Source organism: Neomonachus schauinslandi, chromosome 13, assembly GCF_002201575.2.
Source record: "Neomonachus schauinslandi chromosome 13, ASM220157v2, whole genome shotgun sequence".
Classification (NCBI taxonomy): domain Eukaryota; kingdom Metazoa; phylum Chordata; class Mammalia; order Carnivora; family Phocidae; genus Neomonachus; species Neomonachus schauinslandi.
This window is the reverse complement of record NC_058415.1, coordinates 63,040,696-63,060,472: the sequence shown is the minus strand read 5'-3', so window position 1 is coordinate 63,060,472 and position 19,777 is coordinate 63,040,696. Positions and strand designations below refer to the sequence as shown.

The following is a 19,777-nucleotide window of genomic DNA, read 5'->3' as shown; positions in this document are numbered from 1 at the left end:
TGGGCAGTGAAGACAGTGTAACATGGTTGCAAAAACACTGTGATGTTCAAAGTGTCTGTGAAGGTAGCGAATGGATCTGGGATATCAGCTAGAAGGCACGGACTTGAAAACTATCTGTCAGGTAATTTTAACTTAGTAGAATTAGAATTTAGAAGATTAGAGCACACTGAGAACAGAAGCAAAGAGCAAGATAAAAGGCTGGATTAGGATTTGTAAAAGGGCTTAACTATCTCCCTGATCTTAAGTAAGGTACTTCCCCCATCCAGGCCCTCAAGTTTCCTTACTTCTCTAGAACAGAAGGGGTTGACTCAAAGTTGCTTCCTGCTGACTCAACCATCCTTTGATCTTCTTAAAGATGACACTATCACCGGGCCTCAAAAGCCTCCCTCATCTTTACCTTATTTCTTTCTCTCATCCTCCATATAAAGCCTCCCTCATCTTTACCTTATTTCTTTCTCTCACCCTCCATATAATTCATTACTCCACTCCAGCTTTCCTCGAATAATGTCCTATATGGTTCCCCTGACCTCCAGTGAAATTTTGCAGATGACACTCAGATCAATGCTCTGAAAAAAATGATTCATACCAAGTCATCCCCCTGACTGTTCAAAAATCAAGTCTGAACCTTGCTCCCACGCAATGGTCATACCTGGCAAATATATTTCCTGAGATGACTCAACATGGACCCTCCTCTTGAAGGTTCAGTGGAAAGAGGAATGCTCTGGAAATAAGGCAGCACTGAATCCAAATCCAGGCACTTCCACTTACTAGTTGGATGACCACAGGCAAATTACTTAACTTCTAAGCCTATATTAAACGGCCACAGGCAGCCCTGCTGTTATATGGGTTTCTTCTATTTGCCCTTTCTGCTGTCATTATTTTTTAATCATTTCATCCCTATTTTAATCTACTGCCCAATTTTTTTTAAAAGATTTTATTTATTTGACAGAGAGAGACACAGCAGAGAGAGGGAACACAAGCAGGGGGAGTGGGAAAGGGAGAAGCAGGCTCCCCACGGAGCAGGGAGCCCAATGCAGGGCTCGATCCCAGGACCCTGGGACCGTGACCTGAGCCAAATGCAGACGCTTAATGACTGAGCCACCCAGGTGCCCCATCTACTGCCCAATTTTATACTCAATAGTCTTGCCTAAGGGCAGATCATCTGTCCTGTGGAATAAAGTCCACTGAGAGGGCGCCTGGGTGGCTCAGTTTGTTGGGTGTTTGCCTTCAGCTCAGGTCATGATCTCAGGGTCCTGGGATCAAGCCCCACGTCAGGCTCCCTGCTCAGCAGGGAGCCTGCTTCTCCCTCTCCTCCCTGCTCCTGTTCTCTCTCACTATCTCCGTCTCTCTCTCTCAAGTAAGTATATTAAATATTAAAAAAAAAAAACTACCAATTTAAAATTAAATAAAGTCCACTGACTTCAGCACCTTAATTTTATGAAAAGTACCTGTTACTCAGAGAACATTTTTTTTTTATAATTTCTAGATTTATCATTTCAGCTCCAGATGGCTCAGAGTACTGAAGGTCTGGCTTCTATCCAGATCTTGGATAGAAGAGTCATGAATCCATTATGGCCTGCCAATATCTGTACTTGATATGCTCCGATCCTCTGCCCAGAATAATGCAGAAAAGTGCAGAGATGATGTTGATGGGACTTCTGAACCAAATCTTAAAGGAGGTATGAAGAGCCATGCAAGAAAAAAGACATGACACTGGGAAGCAGAAAGACAATGAACTGGATTTAGTTTGACTTTTCTTGGGCCCAGAATTGGAATTATACATTTCCACTCAGTTTGGAAAACACCCATTTTATGGCCACTGTAATCCAAGTATGTCTTTTAATTTGGAGTTTAGTTATGATAAATGCCAACTGTTTTAGTTATAATGGAGAATTTTAGAGATGACTTATGATTGTATTCCAGAAAACGAAGTAATGTTAAGACAATGATATAATAAGAAAAGCAGTTTTCTCTAATCTCTGGTTTCTTCCTTTCTTACTATATTTACTATGGATAAAGTATATTCTTGGGGCATAAAACACCTTCCAGTTCCTCAGAGCTTTAAAAATCTCAGCATGGTCCTTCTGCTATTACCATCATCATCCCCGAGTGCAGTTCTAAGATCCCTAAATTCCTTTATGCTACTGAATATTCTCATGCTCCCTCTGCATGCAGCCCAGCTATACCTGTAACCCTGAGAATGAGTTCTTGCTCATATTCTAAAGAAGCAAGATAAGGAGAGGTCAGACCCACATAGAAACCTTAGGCAACTGATCCTAGGACTTTTTTCCTAATAGACTAGAGGACTTAAAGCACCTATCATTTTGAGTGTGCTTCAAGGTTCTTCTTTAATTTAACAGCTACCCACCTCTAATTTAAGTTTGGTATTTCTTAGGTCATTACCTACCTTGTTATGCACATGACAATCGCTACTATAATGGCAATCTGTACAGCTCCAATAATTGCTGCAATAAGAACATGAGTGAGCTTTTGCCTACTTGGCACAACATAAAGAATACTAAAGTCCGTCTTTTCACAATGCTGTCCAGTATAGCCAGATTCACATCTGAAAGGGGGAGGGGGGGAGAAAGATTCCTATGAGAATTACAAATTTCAATAATTCTAGGTTTTAAAATTAAAAACATAAGAAAGAATGATAAATTTATACTGAAAAACCATTGCCATTTACGTATTTCCTTAAACTCTATTCAATACGTCTATTTCGCATAGTGCTTCTTTTATCTATCATTATAGGACATTAATTTTTAAGTTGCTGAATGGTCTTTATTACCTTTATTTTAAAAATAGGTACATACTAGTACATTCAGTGGCTAGAATATAGCTAACATCTATTCCCTCACTCTAAGACATGTCAGTTATTTTCCATTTTCCACAATTATGAATGAGGTAGGGCAAACATTTGTTGAGTGTGCACATTTCTATATTTAGTGTTATTCCTTAGGCTAGGTACTTGGAAATGGGATGACTGAATAAATAGGTATAAACATTTACAGTTCTCTGAACATAGCACCAAATTATATTCAACACACTTTCAGTATACATAAGTATAATCATTTAAGATGTGGGGGGGGAGGGAGAAAAATAAGTTATTAATGACAGAAACAGAGCCAAGCAGCCAAGTAGGTGCTAATCTTAGAAATTATCTGAATTCCAAGTAAAAGTAAATAAAAAGGCAACAACATCAGCTCATAATAATAATTTGACAGGGGGAAACATTTAAGATATTTAACAGAAATTTCACGTTTTAGCTGACAGAAGTGTAATGTATAAATTAGCCAGCCTTCAGTAAGAGCTGATTAATAAAACCTCTGAAGTGTAAGGATACTGTAGTTATTAACATCCCACACTTCATTTCAAAAAAAGATTTTTTAATAGAGCACACATAAAGAAACCCGGGAGTAGGGAAATAGGAAGCCAGGGGTGATGTGAGTCCACTAATCTCATCCCTGAGATTCCTATACACCTGCCAGAAAGTTTCACATTGAGCTCTAAGTTTACTAGCAGACCAAAAAAAAAAAAAAAAAGTAGTAAGGTAGATTTATAGATCATGGAATGGAATTGAGAGCCCAGCACTATACCCATATATCTATGGTCAACTGATTTTTAACAAGGGTGCTAAGACTATTCAATGAGAAAAAATAATCTCTTCAACAAAAACTACTGGGACAACTGGACATCCACATGTGAAAGAATGAAGCTGGACCTTTTCTTCACAACATACACAAAAAATAATTCAAAATGCATCATAGTTCTAAATATAAGAGCTACAACTATAAAACTCTTAGGAAAACAAAAAAAGAAATAAATCCTCATGATCTGGATTGGGCAATGTTTTCTTAGATATGATACCAAAAGCACAAGCAACAACAAAAAAGTTAAACTGGATTAAATCAAAATTAAAATCTTTGTTTAAGGATGCTATCAAGAAAGTGAACAGATAACCAAAGAACAGGAGAACATTTTTGCAAATTATTTATCTGATTAGAGACTTGTATCTAGAATACATTAAAAAACTATTACAAACTCATTAATGAAAAGAAAAAAAAATTACAAAATGGGCAAAAAATCTGAATAGACATTTTTCCAAACAAGATCTACAAATGGCAAACAAGCCCATGAAAAGATAGCAACATCATTAGCCACCATGGAAATGCAAATCAAAACCACAATAAGATACCACTCCATACCCACTAGAATGGCCAGAAGCAGAAAGTCAGATAATATCTGTTGGAAAAGATACTGTAGGGAATGAAAAATGGCCAAGCCACGTTGAAAAACAGTCTGGCAGTCCTCAAAAGTTAAACCCAGAGTTACCATTTGGCCCAGCAATTCCATTCCTGGACACTTACCTAACTGAAAGCAACTCAAGTCCACACAAAAACTTGCAAACAATTATTCAGGGCAGCATTATTCATTAATAGCCAAAAAGTGGAAACAATAAATATTCAATTGGTAAGCAGATTATAAAATGCGGTATTATAAGGAACAAAGTACTGACACACACTACAACATGGATAAACCTTGAAAACATGATACTCAGTGAAAGAAGCCAGATACAGAAGACCACATCCTACAAGTCCACTTAAATGAAATGTCCAGAACAGGCAGATCGATAGAGACAAAACAGATTAGTGATTGTCTAAGCCTAATGGGAATAGGGAGATTTGGGAGTAATAGCTAAAGGACACAGTTTCTTCTGGGGGTGATGAAATGTTCTAAAATTGATTGTGGGGATTGCAAAACTGAAAAAAACACTAAATACTAAAAACCACTGGTTTAAAAAAAAAAAGAAGAAGAGGGGCACCTGGGTGGCTCAGTCAGTTAGGCATCTATCTGCCTTCAGTTCACGTCATGACCCTGAGATCCTGGGATGGAGCTCCAAGTCAGCTTCCCTACTCAGAAGGGAATCTGCTTTTCCCTCTCCCTTCGCCCCTCCCCCTGCTAGAGCACACACTCTCTCTCATATAAATAAATAAAACCTTAAAAAAAAGAATGAAAAAGAATAAATGAAAAAAAGTGGTAAAATCATTAACATAAAATACAGTCTCCACAAAATAAAATCAAACCAGTTGTTCAAAGAACCACAGTGACTATCATAATTAGATTCAAGGGGATTTTATCTCATTGGTCCTGATTTAAAGAGGGCACTTTCTGATACAGAGAACATCAACCTCAACAATATAGCTGTAATAAATTCAACAATATAATGAAATCTTATAGGATTTTTTAAAATAATGCCTTTTGTGGTAGGCTAATGGTGAAAAGTCAAAACTCAATAAAATAAAAACAGTTCCATGGGGAGCTGTAACAGTGTCCTAGATATGCAGCTCTCTGACAGTTTAGCTTAATCCAAAGATTACAATCAGAATATCAAAAAGAATGTATAGGCCATATATTATTCAGGCAATCCTCTTTGGATATTATATTCTGCAACTGACTTTTGGGTTATACTCTCCAAATATCTGAAGTAATAACTTCTAGGGTGTTACTACTACTTCTGTTATTGATTAAAGGCAGATCCAGGCATTTGGTCCTCTACACCCTCTACTCTTTCATCCCACACACCGTCCATAATAATCTCATCCACCACCATGGCCTCATGTGCTGATTCATCAACTCATCTATTTACTGAGCATCTGACATGTGCCAAGTACTGTAGTGGATATTTGGGATACATCAGTGAGCAAAACAAATGAAGATCCCTGATCCGGTTAACCTCTAACTGGGGGAAGGAGGGTCAATAAACATGATAAGTAAATTAAATGGTATTCTTAGAGGCTGATATGTACTACACAGAGAGAGAAGAGAGTCCGTTAAGGGAAATGATGAGTGTCAGTTATAGGCCAGGAAGGGAGGGTTGCAATTTTAAACAAGATGGTCAGGGTAGTCTTTGTTAAGAAGGTGATGTGTGAGTGGAGACGTGAAGGAGGTGAGGGAACCTGCCATGTGGACAACAGGAAGGAGAACACAACGGAGAAAGGAAGAGTCCGTGCAAAGACCTTGAGGAGGGGGCATGAGACATGGCATGTCCAAGAATACCAAGTGTGGCTGGCGTGGAGTGGGCAAGTTGAAGGGAAGCAGGGGACCAAGACAGAGAGGTGAAGGGGCCAAATTGTATAGGGCTTCTGCACTCAGTAACATGGAAGAGCCACTGAGAAGGTTTTAGCAGACACATGACATGAACGGACTTTCATTTGAAAAGTCTCCGCCCAGCTGCTGTGTTGAATATGAACTGTAGGATACAATCGAGGAGGCTGTTCCAATAATGCCAGAGAGAAAAAATGGTGACCTGGACTAGGAATAGCAGTGGCAATCGTGAGAAGAACTCAAATTCTGGATATATTCTGAAATAGAGATAATAGGATTTCTCAAATGACTGGATATGGAGTATGAGAGAGAGAAGTCAAAGATGTATCAGAAGTCTTTGATCTGAGCAAAGGAAAAGGTGGAGTTGGCATCAACAGAGATGAAGAAGGTTGCAGGTAGAGCAGGTTTAGGGGAGGGAAGGCAGATCAGATCATCAGCTTAGGTCCTATTGAAACTGAGGAGTCAAGACATCCACGCAAAAATGTCAAAGAGGGAGAGTCTATGAGTCTATGAGTCTCAAGTTGAGGAAAAGGTCTGGGATTTATGCAAATTAGGAGTAATCAGCATATGTCATGGCAAGCCTTGAGGCTGGGTGGCATCACAAAGGAAGAGGACCAGGACTAGACCCTGCTGCATTCCAACATGGAGAGGTCAGGGAGCAAAGGGGAACTAACCAAGAAGATGCAAGGGAATGGCCAGTGAGGCAGCAGAAAACAGAGAGAGAATGCAATACCTAGATCCAAGTGAAGAAATGCTTACCACACAGGAGGGAGCAATCAACCATATCAAATGCTACTGGTTGTTGAAAAGCTTATTCAGGTGGATTCAAGAGAGATGGGAAGTGAGGAGCTGGAAACAGAGCACAGGCAATTCTTTTGAGTTCTACAAAGAAAAGAAATGGGATGGTCGCTGGTAGGACAGTGAGGGTTTTTTTCCAAGATAGAAGAAATGAAAATATAAATATATTTTTAATTATATATACATATAAGAATATAAATAAATACAAATATATATAAATTATATATATATAAAAGAATATATGAAACACAGAAAAGGGGGGAGTATTTCTGGGAGGTGAGAGTAAAAAGTCTGTGGGAGTTCTCTTCATATTGCTTCAGTGTTCTCAGTGAACTTGGAAACAAGATGATCAGCTAAGGATGATGGGGTACTGACAATCTGAAGAGAAGGGTGACAATAGAAAGCTGGCATCTAGAACAGGAGAATGAATGGACTGCAGTTCACAAGTTCAACTTGGCAGCTTGTAGGCCCCACTTTCAGTATAAACATCAGGGAGATGTGTTAACCTGGTGGTGTGCTTTTCAACAGCCATGTTCAGCCGGATGGGTAGGCCATATAGCTGTATACATATACAGCAGGTTGGAAGGCATGAATCAGGATTATAGTTTTGTCAAGTGAGTATGATAAAGCAAGAGAGGAACTACCATGACTAACCATGGAGTTTAAGCTGAATAAGGAGGGGATGAAGACATGCAAGGGGCGAGGGACGGGGGAAAGGGTGATAAAATTGATAAACTGGAGGCCTAGAGGCATGGAAGCAAGGCTGGGTAGGAGCTACAAGGGATATGCTAGGGTAGAATGATTCCCAAACGCAGGCCTCCAACCTGCATCTGTCTCATGAATTCTCAAACCAATACATATCCAGCAGCCTACTAGACTTCCATAAGTGGATCCCCCACAGGTACCTGAGACCAAGCATATTACGCTGAACATCATTTACTCCCAAAGCTCCTCCCTCTTCCCATTCCCTTTCTCCACTCAATTCTGCCTTAGCCAGAAACCCAGGAGATGCTCTTGACTCTTCCTTCCCATGACCCACCACCAGCTCCCACATACCCAACTGGTCACCAAAACCTAGGGGTTGAATCACCCCATCTTCTCTCTGCAATTCTTCTGCCAATCTCACTGCCACTATAACTCCTTTACTTAGTTCAGGTTCTCACTCCTTACTAACATTCAGTCTCCTGATCCATTTTCCACAAAACCACCAGAGTGGCTTTCAGATCTGATCACAACTTTCTTAACTTAAATCCTTAAGTGGCTTCTCACTGCCTTTAAAATAAAGGGCAAGCTCCTGGGCTGGAAAAATCTTCCTGTGTAAGACCTGCCCCTCTTCTCATGATGTCGATTGCCCTCTTCAGGTTCAAGTTCCTTGTCTGAAGTCCCAAATCATCTCCTGTATATCTATCTATGTATGGCAGCATTTTTCATATTATATTTTAACTGCTTTATTATTAGTCTCTTCTACCAAATGGTAGTTTTTTTTTGGAAGCCAAGATCCCTGGATTCCTGTCATATTTGAATTTGAGACCCAAGGGCCAGGAAGAATTTGATACAAAGTAAGTAATAAATGAACAAACAAATTAATGGTGGGATAATGCTAGAAAATTTTAACCTAATAATAGGACTGTGGCTAACAGTTGTTCATCCCTGCCTGCTTACTGCTACCCAAACACATCCACCCACTAGTCGGAAGTACATGTGATGTTATGGCCTGATTCTTGTAGACTTTGTAAATGCTTAGACAAAGAGAAAGATCAACTGCTTTTTAGGAGTTATAAGAGTGCAGAAAAGAGATTCTTTGGCATTTAAGAAACAACTCTGGTCTGGAGAAGAAGGAAAAGTTGATCATCATCACATGGCATTCAAAAAATAATTACTGAGTAGCTACTGGGCTAGGTCCCACCCTAGGCACTGGGAAGACAGGGTTAGGAAGACAGAATCCCTAACTGAACAGCACTTACAACCTACTAACGTCAACCACAATTTATCAAATACATACTGAGGACCAGGTATTGTGCTAATAAGCACTTTGCATATATTATCTCATTTAATTTTAGCAACAGTTTAAATTTAGCAACTATTTTAGGAGACAGGTACTATTATTATAATTTTAGAAATGAGAAAATGAGGCTTAAACATTTAAATAACTTCTGAAGGGCACAGTCAATAACTGGCCAATCTGGTGTTCCTGCTTCCAGAGCCTTTAACTGCTAGACCATTCAGTCCTCTCGCTGTCAATTACTGCAAAAGTAAATACTGCAAAGTGACCTGGTACCACTCCATTATCAGGACATCGTCCTCTCTCACCCTTCACTTTTAGGTATCTTGAAAGATGCTCTATCCTGAGAGAACAACACGATCTGAACTTCTATCAAGGTATGTATGCCACCGTGGGACAAATATGAGGAATCCATGGAATGATTTTGTTTTAAAACTGGCCTGTTCCCCTTTGCACAGTTGCCTTTTTTTAACGTTCAAGAAAGGGGAGGTGGGAGTAGAGCAGCAGCTCTGTTAAAGTCCAGGGGCACTTTCAATCAAGAAAAAGCCAAAACCTTAACAAAAAATTGCTTAGCCATTAACAGTTTATAGTATTTTTGTTTTGTTTTTTAACCAGGAGGAGAGGAGGAAGAAGAAAAGGCAAGAAGGGAGCTCGGGGTGGAAGGGCCAGGAGACCTGACTTCCAATGGCTTGCTTCAACTTTCTGAAGAGAAAAATCCACTGGCTTCTAGGTTGAGAGAACAAAAGAAAAGTATAATATTTGTCCATGTTTTGATGTTTTTACTAAGAAAGAAAAAAAGAATTCTGGGCAAACTGCAGGAGGCAGGAGTGAGCAGAATGATAGCAATCTCCCCTTGTCTATGGAAACATTACCCGGCTCATGAGACCAGCCTGAGGTAGAGGATGAGCTCCCAGCCCAGCAAGAAGTGCCACCAACAGACAGAGAACAGCAAAAAGCTTTATGAGCATTAGTCTGAGAGTCAGGAAATCTGAGATCTAGCTTTGCTGCTGCTGACCTTGAACAAGTCACATAACCTCTCTGGCATCAGACAGTTGAAGATTTACACCTTTCCCATTTCCACTTCTCTCCTCACACCTGGTTCCACATCCCCACTCCCTTATTTTTAGAAATCTATTTTAGTGTATGTTTTATTTGAGTTACATGTTCTCTGTTCTTAACACATTCTTTAGTCCCTAAATCACCTTGTGACAGATTGTCTAAAAACCAAAATAGTGCTGGAATATGGCATATTTTTATACGAAAAATGTATTAAAAATGTTAAGTCCATAATCTTAAAACCCTAATGACACCTGGTGTTGATCTTTCACGTTATACTTATCAGTTTTTTCCAAATGATGCCACTATTTTTTGACTCAATTGAAAGTAAATATTACTTTTTGATAATATTTAATCTGTATTTCATTGCTTTCTATAGAGCAGTGACTGAAGGAAAAAATTCCTCACCTCTGACCCGGAGGTGTTGACCTACCTACAAGAAGCCTTCTGAGTTGAATAGATGAATTCACATTTCCCATGGATGCAGTAACCATTGAGGTTTTCAGGGCAAGGCATGTGGTTTCCAATATAAACATCTTCTCTTTGATCACTAGCATCTTAAAAGAACATAAACCACGTCAATAAACAGTGAAAAGCAAACTGAAAAATAGGGACTTTTTAAAGTCCCTATTTGCAGGGACAAATAAATTTGCAGGGTAATTTGGAAAAGAAAATTATCAGATAGGGGCTGAATAACAACCAAGGTCTCATTATGACATAAACACAGCAAATAGACTGTTTAGATTGAAAGCATTTAAAAATAGTTGCAGGATATGACCACTCTGAGCTACTGTTGTTTACAAACAATCTGTCCCCAGAAAACATAAACATCCTAGCTAAAGAACTAAATGCTACCTCTACAAGAAAGCTCATCTCTATGACCAAGAGATGGTATATTACAGCACTGGCCTTTGGAGACTTACTCTAATCATTCACTTGGGACTATGAAATTGAAGCCAATAAAGAGTGGAATGGCAGAGAGGAAGTTATGCGACTCTGAAATTTTAGGGTGAAAGGTTTATTTTTGGAATGAAAACTATTAAGCATATTGATTTTTTTCTTCCAAATGAAAATAGCTTTGCTGTTTTTTAAATCTGGTTTTTCTTAGTATATGTTATTGAAAAAAAAATTCAAATGATATAGAGAACAAATAAGCAAAATTTTAAACCACCTGAAACCCCTCTATCCAAAGAGAACCATTGTAAACATGTTGATAAACATCTGTTCAGACTTAGGTACACTGATTTGAACTGAACTGAGTTGAATAAAGAAAATGGGAATATGGTGAGTAATTTCAATGTCAGAAATGGGAAGAAAGGGGTGCCTGGGTGGATCAGTTGGTTGAGTGTCTGACTCTTGATTTTGGCTCAGGTCATGATCTCAGGGTCGTGAGAATGAGCCCCATGTGAGTCTCTGGGCTGGGGGTGGAGCCTGCTTGGGATTCTCTCTCCCTCTCCCCCTCCCTCCCCCTCCTCTTTCTCTCAGGAAGGGGAGGAAAGGGAAAAGAAGGGAAGGGAAGGGAATCAGGAAAGAAAGATGGAAGGTTCAGGAAAGATGCTGGCATGAGGAACCAGTCTTTAAAATCAATTTCACTGGGGCGCCTGGGTAGCTCAGTCGTTAAGCGTCTGCCTTCGGCTCAGGTCATGATCCCAGGGTCCTGGGATCGAGCCTCGCATCGGTCTCCCTGCTCCGCGGGAAGCCTGCGTCTCCCTCTTCCACTCCCCCTGCTTATATTCCCTCTCTTGCTGTCTCTCTCTCTCTCTGTCAAATAAATAAATAAAATCTTTAAAAATAAATAAATAAAATCAATTTCATCATCCATTCTCTCTATCCCTTTCTCCCCAGCCCCTCTGTCTGTCTCTGTCTCTTTCATGTACTTGTATAAGCATATACTCATTCACATAATCACACATTCTGCAATGGATTTTTAAACTTTTTTTCGGGCATATACATTAATACATTCATCCTCTATGGACTCAAGAGTCCCCAGTGTTTATAGGTCTGTCCTTGTGTAGGAAAAATTCCCAGGTTTCCTGTCATTTCTCAGTCCCACCTTAAATTCTGTGATTAGCTGTGTGACCTTGAGTGTACCACCCTAAGACTGAGATTTCATAACTGTAACCTATACTTAACAGAACCTATACTTCATGTGGTTTTGAGAGGATTACAGGGAGATCGGGCCATCCCTAGTAAGACCAAACTGATGTCATTTTACCTCAAAATTTATGTATTTACATTGTACTAATTTAGGGCTATAAGGAAAACTGAACCAGAAGTCAAGAAATTCAACATGTAAATTCTCAATTTTAAGGTATCTGCTATTTTGTGACCTTGGTCAAATCACAGCATCTAAGGCAGCTGAGTAAGATCAGCATTGTCTGACATAATACAAGACACACGTAATTTATTTTCTAGTAGCCATATTTTTTAAAACTAAAAAGAAATGGGTAAATTGATTTTAATCACATATTTAATCTAATATATCAAATAAGGATCATTTCAACATATAATCAATATAAAAAATTGTGATTTTTTTTTTTACACACATTGTCTTAAATAAGTCCTTAAAATCTGGTGAGCACTTAACACTCACAGCACATCTCAATTCCAACTAGCCATGTTTCAAGTACTCAATATCTACCATATAAGACTGCACAGTATAGATGACCATTTATCATTTATTGATTATCTTCCATATGCCAGGCACTCTGCTAGGTGTTGGGGACAGAAAAATATCCTGTCCTCAAAGGGCTCATAAGGTCTCCACCAGTTCTCAAACTATAATTCTGCCGAAGCAGAAGAAATCAAACCCTCCCTTCAGGGCTGCTATCATCCTGAGCACCCACTTCACTACAATACTCATGATATTGTTTTAGAACCATTTGAGTTTTTAAACTCAGTTGGTACCATGAGACTGTGAGCTCCTTAAGAATCTAGACATTTTTATTATTCATTTCTGTGTAACTCCTAACACTTAGAACATAGTACTTTTCTTGCTATGGTTTCAAATTAAAAGTGCTATTCTACATTTGCAATCAACCCATAAGTGACTTGAGGAATGCAACGGTCTCCCAAAGCACTCATCATCCTGCAACTTCTCAGAACATGATATTTTCATGGTGTATTACACCACAAAGTACATAATAATGGGACTACAGAGACTGAGGTTATGTATCAACCTATAGTAATAAGATCTTATAATGCGTATAATAATGGTACTGTATAGGTCTATAGAGGCTGTGGTAATGTACAATCTACTATAAGAAAGTCCTAGAAACAGCAGGAGATTTCAAGAATGATGCAGAACTGAAAGCTATCAGAATTCAGCTACATCACAGCAATAAGAGAAAGTTAACTAAATCAAGAACAGGGTTTTGAGAAATTAGTAAACAAAGTATAGCACCAGTAGCATTTACTGAATGAATTAATGAAAGAATGTGGTATCAGGCTCTAGACAAAGCAAAGCCATCTAAAAACATGGACATGTGTGAGCCCGGATAGCTCAGTTCGTAAAAACATGGACATGTCCAGTAAGACTTTGAAGTCTGCGGTTGTCAACAGAGTTCAAATTTAGCATTCTGCTCAATGCTGGCTCTATTCATTCCATTATTCTTACATACTATTTCTGTGCACAACCATATGCTCAGCTAAGCTACAGAAGATATAAAGAAAAAGTACACATGGTCCCTGCCCTTAAGAAGCTTATAATCAATTCAGGGAATCAACATATACACACACACAAAGCTGAATAACACAACAGAAGGGGTCTCACATGATAGTTAACAATTAAACGCCAAAAGAAGGTTTTACAATACAGGCTGCTATGGGAAGTTCAAGCTTAAAGGTGAACTCATTGTAGGTGATATTACTCAGGGAAGGATTCACAGAAAGGACAGGACTTAAGTTAGGTCTCAAAGCATATACAGATTTCTTTAGATAGAAGAAGAGTGGAAACCAAAAGGAAGGTATAATGCACACAGCATTCTCAACAAGAACAAGAAACAGATAAACCTTAGCAAGAGCTGTATATCCAAACTGGGGAAGGGTGTAAGTCAAAATTGGAAAAATAAGCTGAAATCAGATTATAGAAAAATATGAACTCCAGGTGAGAAATGTTTTCTTACAGATTTATTTATTTGAGTAGGGGGAGGAGAAGGAGAGAATCTCAAGCAGACTCCCCACTGAGTGCAGAGCCGGATACAGAGCTTAATCTCACAACCCTGAGATCATGACCTGAGCCAAACCAAGAGTCAGATGCTCAACCAACTGAGCCACCCAAGCACCCAGAGAAATGTTTTCTTAATCAGATGGATAAGGAAGACATTGAAGGCCTCCCAGCTGGAGAGTAACACAATGAAAGCCATGTTTTACATAATTGAGAGTGGTTGCCAAGAGCTGGTGGTTAGGGGGAATGGGGAGTAACTGCTGATGGGTGTGAGGTTTCTTTCTGGAGTAATGAAAATGGCCTAAAATTTGATTCTGATATGATGCTTGTACAATCCTAAATATACTTTAAAAATAAAATTAAATTGAGGGCGCCTGGCTGGCCCGGGTCAGTAGAGGATGCAACTCTTGGTCTCGGGGCCATGAATTCCAGCCCACGTTAGGTGTAGAGATTACTTTAAAAATATTTTTTTTAATTTTTTTTTTAAAGATTTTATTTATTTGACAGAGAGAGCACGAGACAACAAAAGCAGGGGGAACGGGAGAGAGAGAGAGAGAAGCAGACTCCCTATTGAGCAGGAAGCCCGACGTGGAACTCAATCCTAGGACTCTGAGATCATAACCTGAGCAGCAAGCCCTGCGTCTGGCTCCCTGGTCAGCGGGGAGCCTGCTTCTCCCGCTCCAGCTCCCCCCTGCTTGTGTTCTCTCTCTCGCTGTCTCTCTATCAAATAAAAATCTTTAAAAAAAAAAAAAAGAAATCATTTTTAAAAAATTGAATTGCAAACTTTAAGCAGGTGAACTTAGTGGTGTGTAAATTGTATCTCAAAACGCAGTTAAAAAAATTTAATTGGATAACAGCATGCAAGGTAAAGAGACCAGGGAACTAGGAAGACCAGGTGACCAATTAGGAAGTCACTACATAATCCAAACTTGTGGCAATGAAAAGCTAAGCTAGAGCTTAGCAGTAGGAATAAATATTAGAGATAGAGAAAAAATAAATACAGCTTGAAGATGCTTCAGAATGAGCTCTCAGAAACTCAGAGCTAGAAGGGCCTTTGAGGGCCATCTGGTCTGATGAAGGAATCCCTTTAGTTGCAACCCCGAAATCCTGTTTCTACTTTACCACTTCCAGAAGGTGAAGAACTCAACACAATTAATTCCAATATTATCAAATGTTCCTTATGTTGAATGAAATCTCTCTGTAACTATTGATTTCCCCACATCTGTTTACCCCCTAACCCCCCACCCAACAATTTTTTTACTTAAGGTCAAACTTCCCCAGTCCCATTCTTTTTTTTTTTTTTTTAAGATTTTATTTATTTATTTGACAGAGAGAGACACAGCGAGAGAGGGAACAAAGCAGGGGGAGTGGGAGAGGGACAAACAGGCTTCCCGCTGAGCAGGCAGCCCGATGCGGGGCTCGATCCCAGGACGCTGGGATCATGACCTGAGCCGAAGGCAGACGCTTAACGACTGAGCCACCCAGGCGCCCCAGCCCCAGTCCCATTCTTTAGATAGTTTGCAACAACCATCTTTACAAGTAGTGCCCAGCACTAGCCCCTTCAATGTACTTTAGGCATTTAGCAGAACAGAACTATCCTTTGAAGATGGTTTTAATACAGAATTATGCAAAATGACTCTCCTCCAAAGAAAATATGCATGAATTCAAAGAAAATATGGTCAATAAACACATGAAAGATGCTCAACATCACTAATCATTAGGCAAATGCAAATCAAAACTATAACACAGCACCCCACACCCATTAGGATGACTACTATCCAAAAAAAAAAACAGAAAATAGTTAAGTGTTGGCAAGCATGCAAAGAAATTGGAACCTTGTGCACTGCTGATGAGAATATATGATATAGCCGATGTGGAAAACAGAATGGTGGTTCCTCAAAAACTTAAAAACATAATTACCATATAATCCAACAATTCCATTTCTGGGGACATATGCAAAAGAACTGAAAGCAGGGTCTCAAAGAGACAGCTATATACCCATATTCACAGCAACAACATTCACAATAGCTAAAACATGAAAGCCAACACAAGTGTCCATCAACGAAAGAATGGATAAACAAAATGAAGCACATACATACAATGGAATGTCATTCAGCCTCAAAAAGGAAATTCTGACTTATGCTATGATACAGATTAATCTTGAGGACATTATGTTCACTGAAATAAGCCAGTCACAAAAAGACAAACACTATAGGATTCCACTTATATGAGGTACTTAGAGTAGCCAAAATTACAGAAACAAAAAGAATGACAGTTGCCACGGCTGAGAGGAACAGTAAGTGGGAAGCTACTATTTATTGGATATAGTTCCAGTTTTACAAGATGAAAGAGCTCTAGGGGCCCCTGAGTGGCTCAGTCAGTTAAGCATCTGACTCTTGCTTTCTGCTCAGGTCGTGATCTCAAGGTCATGGAATTGAGCCCCACATGGGGCTCCACACTCAGTGGGGAGTCTGCTTGAAGATTCTCCCTCTCCCTCTGCCTCTACTCCTCCCCCCATGTGCACACAACTCTCTCTCTCTCAAGTGAATGAATGAATCTTTAAAGAAAAAAGATGAAAGAGCTCTAGAAATGGATGGTAGTGGTGGTTGCACAACATCATGAATGTATTTACTACTACTGAGCTGTGTACTTAAAAACGATTAAAATGGCTCTCTATTCTGTTCCATTGATCTATGTGTCTGTTTTTATGCCAGTACCATGCTGTCTTGATGATGACAGCTTTGTAATAGAGCTGGAAGTCTGGAAGTGTGATGCCGCCAGCTTTGCGTTTCTTTTTCAACATTCCTCTGGCTATTCGGGGTCTTTTCTGGTTCCATACAAAGTTTAGGATTATTTGTTCCATTTCGGACCCTCAACTCTATGGTCAACTCATCTTTGACGAAGCAGGAAAGAATGTCCAATGGAAAAAAGTCTCTTCAACAAATGGTGTTCGGAAAATTGGACAGCCACATGCAGAAGAATGAAACTGGACCATTTCCTTACACCACACACAAAAATAGACTCCAAATGGTTGAAAGACCTCAATGTGAGACAGGAATCCATCAAAATCCTAAAGGAGAACACAGGCAGCAACCTCTTCGACCTCAGCCGCAGCAACTTCTTCCTAGAAACATCGCCAAAGGCAAGGGAGGCAAGGGCAAAAATGAACTATTGGGACTTCATCAAGATAAAAAGCTTTTGCACAGCAAAAGAAACAGTCAACAAAGCCAAAAGACAACCGACAGAATGGAAGAAGATATTTGCAAATGACCTATCAGATAAAGGGCTAGTATCCAAAATCTATAAAGAACTTATCAAACTCAACACCCAAAGAACAAAGAATCCAATCAAGAAATGGGCAGAAGACATGAACAGACATTTTTCCAAAGAAGACATCCAAATGGCCAACAGACACATGAAAAAGTGCTCAATATCGCTCTGCATCAGGGAAATCCAAATCAAAACCTCAATGAGATACCACCTCACACCAGTCAGAATGGCTAAAATTAACAAGTCAGGAAATGACAGATGTTGGTGTGGATGCGGAGAAAGGGGAACCCTCCTACACTGTTGGTGGGAATGCAAGCTGGTGCAGCCAGTCTGGAAAACAGTATGGAAGTTCCTCAAACAGTTGAAAATAGAGCTACCCTACGATCCAGCAATTGCACTACTGGGTATTTACCCCAAAGATACAAATGTAGGGACCCGAAGGGGTACATGCACCCCAATGTTTATAGCAGCAATGTCCACAATAGCCAAACTGTGGAAAGAGCCAAGATGTCCATCAACAGATGAATGGATAAAGAAGAGGTGGTATATATATATATATATACAATGGAATATTATGCAGCCATCAAAAGGAATGAGATCTTGCCATTTGCAACGACATGGATGGAACTGGAGGGTATTATGTTGAGTGAAATAAGTCAAACAGAGAAAGACATGTATCATATGATCTCACTGATACAAGGAATTCTTAATTACAGGAAACAAACTGAGGGTTGCTGGAGTGGGGGGTGGGGTGGGAGGGATGGAGTGACTGGGTGATAGACACTGGGGAGGGTATGTGCTCTGGTAAGTGCTGTGAATTGTGCAAGACTGTTGAATCTCAGATCTGTACCTCTGAAACAAATAATGCAATATACGTTAAGGAAAAAAAAAAAAAGAAGAAGATAGCAGGAGGGGAAGAATGAAGGGGGGGAAATCGGAGGGGGAGACGAACCATGAGAGACGATGGACTCTGAAAAACAAACTGAGGGTTCTGGAGGGGAGGGGGGGTGTGAGGATGGGTTAGCCTGGTGATGGGTATTAAAGAGGGCACGTTCTGCATGGAGCACTGGGTCTTATGCACAAACAATGAATCATGGAACACTACATCTAAAACTAATGATGTAATGTATGGTGATTAACATAACAATAAAAAAATTTTTTAAATGATTAAAATGGCTAAATTTTGTTATTTACATTTCACCAAAATAAAAAAAATTTGGAAAAAAATGACTCTAAATATGAGCCTAATGACAGGATGTTCATAGAGCAAATGTCGTAAGCTGAGTTCAAATTTAGACCTTCAGTCATCCGAAAGTATTTACTAAGCACCTATTATGTTCCAGGCACTACATATGAATATATGAAACTAGAGCTTAAGATTAAGCTCTAAATTAAGGCTAGAGAACAAATGTTCACCAAGGTTACAGCTGAGAGTCCATTAAAGTTCTGAAGGAAATTAAGTAAAGAAAGCAAGCAAAGGGGCAGAAGAGAATTCTGGAATAGTTGTGATACAAGAAAAAGAGCACCAGGGCTTAGAGTCAGAAAAGCTTGAGTTCTAGTCCTTGTTCTGCCATTCTACATGAGCCACAAATTCACAGTTTCAGCTTCTTCATCTGCAAAATGAGGATAACATGGTTGTGATGAAGATCAAATAATAACACAAATATGTGAAAGCAGCTGACACACAGAAGGGTACACGAGTAATAATGACTGAATGGATGAATATCCTACTGATGTCACTCATCAACCACATTAAACATGATGTAGATATAGGTAGACTCACCAATGGTGAGACCTTTGACCACCAATGATGAAAACAGAAAACAGAAGTATCAACAATCACCACAGTAACATGGACAAAAATCCAGTGATAGAGCATTTCATAATCAGAGTAATCCTAGGCAGTAGATATGATCACTGAGGCTCAGAGATAGCTGGCCACACAGCCTTCAAATGTAGACTAAGTCTGACTCCACAGAGCAAGCCCTGAACCATCACACTATTATCTCACCAAACTACCCTGGGAGATGTGTAGGGAATGGACAAAAGCAGAACGTCCAGGCACCTGCTCTCTGGGCCAAGTAAATTAGATTAACTTCAAAAAGGAAATGTAAAAAGGCTTTAAAGATGTCATGAAGCAGAGTTTCAGAAAACACAGCAGTGATGGAGCCTCGCACAGCAAGAACTGGGCACAGAATGGTCTTCTCCAAACAATGCCCTCAGGCAAGTGGTGACAGGCTCCGTGAATAACAGCTGCAGTTGCTCATCTCTGAACAATGTTTGTGTGTGTGAGATATAAAAAGTGTTACTTGGTCACCCAGTGGCTCCTTCCACCCACAGAGGCATTCAGAAACAAATCTACCACCAGCAGCAGGGTT

The 19,777-nt window shown here is 39.6% G+C and overlaps 1 protein-coding gene across 1 annotated transcript in view; it reads right to left on the bottom strand.

Annotated features, from left to right (window-relative positions):
* Nucleotides 1-19,777, bottom strand: part of TMEFF1 (transmembrane protein with EGF like and two follistatin like domains 1) — a 90,569-nt gene that overhangs the window by 2,015 nt on the left and 68,777 nt on the right. The window contains exons 8-9 of the mRNA XM_021691342.1: nt 10,398-10,521; nt 2,408-2,566 (exon numbers count right to left, since the gene is read on the bottom strand). Of these exons, the coding sequence (XP_021547017.1) occupies nt 2,408-2,566; nt 10,398-10,521 (283 nt within the window). The remainder of the gene's footprint in view (nt 1-2,407; nt 2,567-10,397; nt 10,522-19,777) is intronic.